Source organism: Miscanthus floridulus, chromosome 18 (genome assembly GCF_019320115.1).
Source record: "Miscanthus floridulus cultivar M001 chromosome 18, ASM1932011v1, whole genome shotgun sequence".
Lineage (NCBI taxonomy): Eukaryota > Viridiplantae > Streptophyta > Magnoliopsida > Poales > Poaceae > Miscanthus > Miscanthus floridulus.
The window spans coordinates 22,955,079-22,963,057 of record NC_089597.1 but is presented as its reverse complement, the minus strand read 5'-3'; the positions used below and the strand labels follow the sequence as shown (position 1 = coordinate 22,963,057).

Sequence of the window (7,979 nt, the reverse complement as noted above, 5' to 3'; positions counted from 1 at the left end):
GTCATCATGGCCAAACACCACCTTGTCAACAACCTGTTGTTTGTAAGCGAGATCACGTTCGATGAAGAAGATGAGGTGGTAGAAGACGGCGATCACAACCGCCCACTCTACGTTGAAGGGAACGTAGGAGCCACGCACCTTCGTTGAATCCTCATCGACCCGGGGTCCGCTGTGAACATCCTTCCCCTACGGAGCTTGACGCGAGCTGGCTACATGGTGGCTGACTTGGAGCCTACGGACATCATCATCTGTGGCTTCAACAACTCTAGGAAGGTGACTTTAGGAGCTCTTACCATTAAGATCCAGATGTCCACGTTCAGCTTCAAAGTGCGGTTCTACGTCATCGACGCCAACACGTCGTACTCCGCGCTTCTAGGGAGGCCGTGGATTCACAAGTATCGGGTGGTGCCGTCTACGCTGCATCAATGCTTAAAGTTCCTTGATGGAAGCAAGACGCAACAACGCATCATCGGCAACATGTCCCCGTACACCGTGCAAGAGGCGTACCATGTGGACGCCAAGTATTACTTTCCGGTGGAGGAGTACAAGTATCAGCTTGGTCGAGTCGCTCCTGCAGCTGACATCGTGCTGAAGCCTAGCGCTTTGTCGACACCTAAGGTGAAGGCTCTCATCATGCCATGCTCCCCCTCCAAGAGGAGGATGTCCCCAAGGTCTAGAAGGACAAGGCAGGGGGCGGGTAGCATTCCCTCGACATCCACGGCCACTCCTCTATCATTGAAAGTAGGAGTGTCCACATCAACACCCCTAACATTAAGGCCTACACGGAGACCCTTATTGATGGTTGTCTCCCAAGTTAAGGAGGTTCTGTCAACTAAGGAGGATACAAAGCCTGGTGCTCTGACCCTCGACGCCTCCGACCCGAGTTCCAAGACCAGGTTATAGCTGAGGTGGACAACATGATCGTGGCATGGTTCATCAAGGAGATACAATACCCACGCTGGCTCTCCACCATCGTCCCTGTGGAGAAGAAGAATGGGAAAGTGTGAGTCTGCGTTGACTTCTGTGACTTGAATCGAGCTTGCCCTAAAGATGACTTCCCTCTTCCGATCACGGAAATGGTGGTCGATGCTACTACTGGGTTCGATGCCTTGTCCTTCATGGATGGATCGTCTGGATACAACCAAAACAAAATGGACCCTGTCGATGCACTTGACACCGCATTTAGAACACCTAAGGGCAACTTCCATTACACGGTGATGCCCTTCGGGTTGAAGAACGCTGGTGCCACCTATCAACGAGCTATGACGCACATACTCGGTGACTTGATCCACCACTCCGTCGAGTGCTACGTCGATGACATGGTGGTGACGACAAAAGACCGCAAAGACCATCAAGATGACTTGCGGGTGGTGTTCGAGCGTTTACATCGACACTAGCTCAAGATGAACCCCCTCAAGTGCGCATTCGCTATTCGGTCAGGCGTCTTCCTCGGCTTCGTCGTCCAACATCATGGCATCGAGATCGAGCCAAAGAAGATCACCGCCATCCTCGAGATGCCACCGCCCCAAAAGTTGAAGGAGTTGAGGACGCTCCAAGGACATCTAGCCTACATTCGACGCTTCATCTCCAACCTGTCCGGGCGTGTACAACCCTTCTCTAAGCTAATGAAGAAAGGGGCACCATTCGTATGGGACGAGGAGTGCCAAAATTGCTTCGACAGCATCAAAAGCCTTCTTCGCTAGGCGCCTTACTTGCACAATACAACGACGAAGGCAAAGAAGTGGCGTGCTACTACCTATGCCGCACCATGGTGGGTGCCGAATGCAACTACTCCCCCATTGAGAAGTTGTGCTTGGCACTGATCTTTTTCTTGAAGAAGTTAAGGCATTACATGTTGGCGCATGAGATCCAATTGGTGGCAAGAGCGGACCCAATAAAATACCTACTTAGTCAGCCCACGCTCACCGGGCGACTAGCAAAATGGGTGCTACTCATGACGGAGTTCGACATCACCTTCGTGCCACAAAAAGCCATCAAGGGACAAGCTCTAGCCGAGTTCCTTGTGACACATCCTGTACCCGATGACTCTCCGCTCATCACCGAGTTGCCCGATCAAGAGGTATTCACCACCGAGATCGAAGCTCCATGGGAGCTCTACTTCGATGGCGCTTCACGAGTAGAAGACACCCTAAATGGTGCCCCAAGACGGAGAGTGGGAGCCGGATTGGTGTTCAAGAACCCACGAGGAGGAGTGATGTACCATTCATTCTCCCTTCTCAAGGAGTGCTCCAACAATGAAGCGGAGTATGAAGCGCTCATCTTCGGCCTTCTCCTAGCACTTTCCATGGAGGAACGCTCCAGCTGATGTGTTGGCCAAACTTGTAGCGGCACTCGCCCTTCCTGAGGGTAAGTCCACGCAAGTTACCATCGAGGAGAGGTGGCTGCTTCCCACGGTGCTGGAGCTCATCCCGGAGGAGCACGAGGTTAACACCGTCACCGCATGCGCCATCGAAGACGACGATTGGCGCAAACCCTTCATCGACTACTTCAAGCATGGCACTCTCCCCGACGATGCTGTGAAGAGGCGCCAACTACAACGACGACTCCCTTCCTACATCTACAAGGGAGGCATGCTCTACAGGCGTGCCTATGGGCAAGAAATGCTCCTCCGATGCGTCAGCCGTCACGAAGCTGATGAGATTTTGAAGGAGGTGCATCACGGAATCTATGGCGGACACCAAAGCAGGCCAAAGATGTACCATAGCATCTGCTTGGCTGGGTACTACTGGCTGGGCATCATGGCAGATTGCCTGAAGGTGGCGAAGACATGTCATGGTTGCCAAATCCATGGTGACTTCAAGCATCTACCGCCGGTCCCTCTATGACCAACAGTCCCTTCATGGCCGTTCGATGCTTGGGGCATAGACGTCATTGGCCCTGTTGACCCTCCTTCTTCTGGAGGTCATCGTTTCATCCTCGCTGCAACAGACTACTTCTCCAAGTGGGCAGAGGCAGTACCACTGCGTGAGGTGAAAAGCACTAACGCCATCAACTTTCTAGAGCGGCACATTATATACTGCTTCGGAATTCCACACCGTATTACATCCGACAATGCTAAAGCTTTTAGGTCGGACAAAATGCACAGGTTCATGGACAAGTACAAGATAAAGTGGAACTACTCCACTGGCTATTATCCCCAGGCAAATAGGATGATAGAGGCGTTCAATAAGATGCTCGGCAAGATACTAAAGAAGACGGTGCACAAGTATAGAAGGGACTGGCATGATCGTCTCTTTGAAGCATTATGGGCGTACCGCATCACGGTTCGTACCCCAACACAAGCTACCCCGTACTCTCTTGTGTATGGGTGTGAGGTAGTTTTGCCTTTGGAAATCCAGCTACCATCACTACGGGTGGCTATTCATGATGGACTAACTCAAGATGAACAGGTCCAACTCCGCTTCCAAGAGCTCGATGCCCTGGAGGAGAGACGTCTTGATGCTGTACAAGAGCTGGAGCTTTATCGCCAAAACATGGCGCGGGCCTACGACAAGCTCGTCAAGCGGCGCGTCTTCCGGAAGGGCGAGCTGGTGCTCGTGCTTCGACATCCCATTGTCGTCACACACAAGACGAAGGGAAAATTCGAGCCCAAGTGGGAAGGTCCGTACGTCATCGGACAAGTCTACGACGGAGGCGCTTACCAGCTAGTCGACCAACAGGGAGCTCGACCAATGCCGCCAATCAACGGGAGGTTCTTAAAAAAATATTTTGCATAAAAAAAACATAAAAAAACATTTTTTTCTCCTCTCCTTGAGATGGTCAGCGTGCACTATCTATTGCACGGATGGTCGTTTCTCCATGGAGAGCAAACAAAAAAAACACACAAAGGCTCTCCCTACCCGGCTATAGCTGCAGTGGAGGATTCGACGGCCTCGGGGCTTTACCAGAGAGCCCGGGCGCAACAACCAGGCGCATGGAGCTCGTGACAAGCCACCACATCACGCAACACACGACAGACGCTGAACGTGTTTTCGCTGGGGCAGTGGGAAGATAGTTCGGGCCACTCCTAAGCAGCGAGGTGACCACGCCGCTTATGCTTCCTTACATGAAGCGACACACCCTCCAGGGAAGACTATAGGAGAAGAGCAAGAAAGGGCTACCTGGTACAACACAAGTTTCGCCAAGTGTGCAGCCTCTTGCCACCCTGGAAGGTGACAACAAGGGACCACAAGAAAAACACACAACGCCAGCGAGGATTCACCTAGTTACACAAAGGTGAATGGCTACACTCCAAGTTCCTCGGATTAAAGCAAAAAAAAAAGAAAATGATGAGCAAAGAAAAATGGTCACCAAAGAAGTGGCCGAATAGCTCAAACATCAAGCTCAACACTAAATGGAAGGCGGAGGTAGTCATTCACCGTCCTCGGCAAAAATGATGGCGAATTTCTTAGCCATTACCCAACAAAACACAACACCAACGCAGCCGTACCTACGCCTCCATGTTAGAGAGTGCGAGTAGGCTGTGGCTTAACTCAATACAAGGGAGTCTCGAACAAGAATTCCCAACACCCCGGTGGAGACACCGAAGTAGAGGTCCACACGTTCAAGCACACAACGGGGCAAATCACGGGAGCCGTGTTGCTATGGTTATGCAACGGTGCCTGATGGTTATGTCCCCCGGCTATCCTATCTCAAACTGCTCATATAGCTAATGCCAATGGGAGAGCCAACATTTAAAAAAAATACACCACAAACAATCCTCCTGCTTCAATGATTTCATATTATACTCACATTACCCTAGCGATGTCAGTCAGCTTCAGACAAGCTAGTTGTTTCTCTTGTAGTGTTGCAGGTCCATCGTTTCGCTACAATAGGGAGCCGTAAGACGCGCCAGTGCGGCCAGCATCAAGCGGTGAAACCCTTCAACCCGGCTGATTACACCCCGATACACCATTACAAGTGGGGGTCGGATTGATAAATCACAATTCGGGAGCAGTGCGATGCGCCAGTGTGGCTAGTGTCAAGCTGTGAAACCCTTCAACCTGACTTGTTCATACCACGATACAACTTCAAAGTGGTTGTCAGGTTGATAAATGTCTTCGCCAAGTTACACGGCATTTACATCTCAAGGCAAAGATAATTCAAGGGCGTCCGGTGGGCTAATGCCACCATAAGGACCTGATGGATACATCATTGGCCAATGCCGCAACATGGCCCCAATGAAGCCCTACATGCTCGTCGGAAGGCGCCATGACACGGCCCGACGAAATGCAACAACACGCTTGTCGGACGACGCCACAGCACGGCCCGACGAAATGCGGCGACAGGCTTGTCGGTCAGCGCCACGGCACGGCCCCGACGAAACGCCACAACTCCCTAACTGGTCAACGCCTCCTCAACATGGCTCCAACGGAACCCCACGACTTACTGTTGGCCAACGCCATGATCTGGCGCCAACATAAGTCTCTATATCATCCCTTGGAGTCGGCACAACGTCACCAAGGTATTTTATTTATTTATTTATTTATTTATTTATTTTCTTTATTATTCTTTGCTTTTTCTTGTTTTTTTCTTGGCTTTGCTTTCTTGCTGCCTCTTGGTTCTATTTTGTTTGTCTTGTTACTTCCCATTTGCTACTTCACCTGTGTAAAAATAAAAAAAAAGGAGCACCCACGATGGGGTACCCTTTTATAAGTAGTGCGGTTGTCATGCCGAGCACAGACACAATGTTTCTCAGAGACGTTGGCAATGTCAAGCAACCAAGACATGGGCGGCCTCATGTGAGCGACTTGACCATTGTTGTATGCGCATGCCAATGGCCAACAACAACGGCGCCAGGGCGTATCGTCGCGGAACAAGACTTGCCGATCGGCCAAGCGGCGGTGAAAATCACGTTAGAGCCAGGGGCGCCGCGGAACAAGACTTGTCAATCGGCCAAGCTGTGGTGAAAATCACACTGGAGCTGGGGCGAACGCGCACGACTACGCTCGTGCCACCTCTTGTATGCTTATCTATTAATTACTATAAGCTAAGTTCCATGAGACTCTGTTCAAAGAGTCTCACAACATGTACTCGGATGTATCATGTGTACTGTTCTGAAGTGATAAAAAAATTGGCAAGATGCCATGTTCAGTTGTGCACTTTTGTGTTGACCAGTTGATTGCAGTATGTAGATGCATGTCTTGTGCGAGAAGTGTGTAAACTTATACGCACACGCAAATAATCTAGCATCGCTAAAGTCGTGAACCATGGTAAGCTGCTGCCTGCTTGGCTTGATAGCCTAACCATGGCATCATCAAGGGGAAGAAAGTTAATGCCCTGTGTGTTGCGATGTGTGTCCACACATGGACAACTTCATGGACCACGATACAGGTGTCGTGCTTTATCAAGTAACGCGATGAGTGTCGGTGGTTGAGCCTGAGCGATGTATATATAGTTGATGGGCAAGCCTTGCGCGTCCATGAGCGCGACAAAGTTGCTTTCGCTCGCAGTGGAAATTACCAAAGTACACGACGTCTGCGTGTGAGCGTGAGAACATAGTGCGGATCGCGCACGATCGATGCTAAGTTGTCGCCACGTGGAAGGACGAGCTATACCTTCGTGTGTCTAAACTAGCAATCTTGAGCCTGGTTTAGGGCAGCGAGTATACGTACGTTGGCTCACCTGATGAATGAAAAGACACGCATGCGCACGTGTCTTGTATGCACGTACGATTGATCAGGCATCATCGATTGGGCAGCATACGAGCTGAAGTTAAGCGCTACCTTCCCGATTCGATGGCTTGTCTTAGCACCGTTGAGAAAGACAGAGATAATAATAAACTCAATGTCGCCGCATGATGCCAATGTACTTGTGCGCGCGTGTGACGGCCATGACACATCTGCTGCAACACTGGCGGCGGTAACGACGAGATTACCTCCGGTGGGTCGACGCTACCCGCAATAGCGTCAACAGCGGCGAAATTAGGTATATACTATACCGTCGGCGAGCATAACAAACACAAACGAAGGCCTACGTACGTGGTCTAAGTCGGGCTATCGTCGCATACCGGCCAGGAATAATAAAGAGCAATGAACACGAGCCTTGTGCTAGCTGGGTGAATATAATCTGTTCACTCGATATATTGTATATATAATATATGATATAAAGGAAGGTGCATGCGTCAGGCCATGCCCTATTTAACTAAAGTTCATGCAATATAAAATTCTAAATTAAAAAAAGGGACTCGAACATTGGAGTCCATGCAAAAGAGTGATAATACGAAATAATAATCTCCTATATGGAGCTGCTACGGATGCGGCCTAACTAGGGAGAAGCTTCAATCCATCTCGGGCAGGGAGTACGCCATGATAGCCTTGATGCTCAGGGCCACAGGGTCCTCTAGTCGGCGGAGGCTCTCCAGCCTAGACTCCATGGTATGTTGGCACTCCTTCAACTGCTCAAGTCTGGTAGTGTGTAACTTGACGTCTAGCTCACACTGCTCCCTGTACTTCCTGTCTTTGGCCCATGAGTTGAGGGACTCCTTCTCGAGCGCTTGAGCCGCCTGTAGAGTTGCTTTAAGTTCGTTGACCTTCCCGCGTGCGGCTTGCCACTTTGCCTTGGAAGCCGCCTCTTTGGTTCAGGCGCCGTTGCCATCCTCGGTCCCATGCTCCACTGCGGCTGTGCTCTTGGAATGAGCAATGCCTAGTTCGTCAAGGTGTCGGCGACCTGCCTCCGCGAAAGAGTTGGTGTCAGTTGGGAAAGGCGTCTTGCCCTCAAGACCCTCTTTTAGCTTCCTCAAATGGGTCATGAGCTGCTCCAAGTCATCAGGTAGTGGCTCTTCATATACGGTGGCCCAATAAACCAGCGCTTGGTTGACGTTGCGAAGGACCTTGCGCTGGTCAAAGGGGACCTCTTCCAACAGCTTTCGGAGGTCCATCAAAGTTGCACGTACATCATGCGGGTCTTCAGTGAGGTCAAGACCAAAAGAGGTGTCGTCGTCTAGGAAACTGTAGGCTTCAATAAGCATGCCCAGCGTG

The 7,979-nt window shown here is 50.7% G+C and overlaps 1 protein-coding gene across 1 annotated transcript; it reads left to right on the top strand.

Moving 5' to 3' along the window:
* The first annotated feature begins 1,768 nt into the window (after positions 1-1,768).
* Positions 1,769-2,326, top strand: LOC136523470 (uncharacterized). Its single transcript, XM_066517145.1, has one exon. The coding sequence runs from the start codon at positions 1,769-1,771 to the stop codon at positions 2,324-2,326; it is 558 nt and encodes a 185-aa protein (XP_066373242.1).
* The last annotated feature ends 5,653 nt before the right edge of the window (positions 2,327-7,979 follow it).

Bases quoted from the DNA above. Each gene is read 5' to 3' on its own strand.
- LOC136523470 (XM_066517145.1), top strand. From the start codon at position 1,769: ATGGTGGGTGCCGAATGCAACTACTCCCCCATTGAGAAGTTGTGCTTG.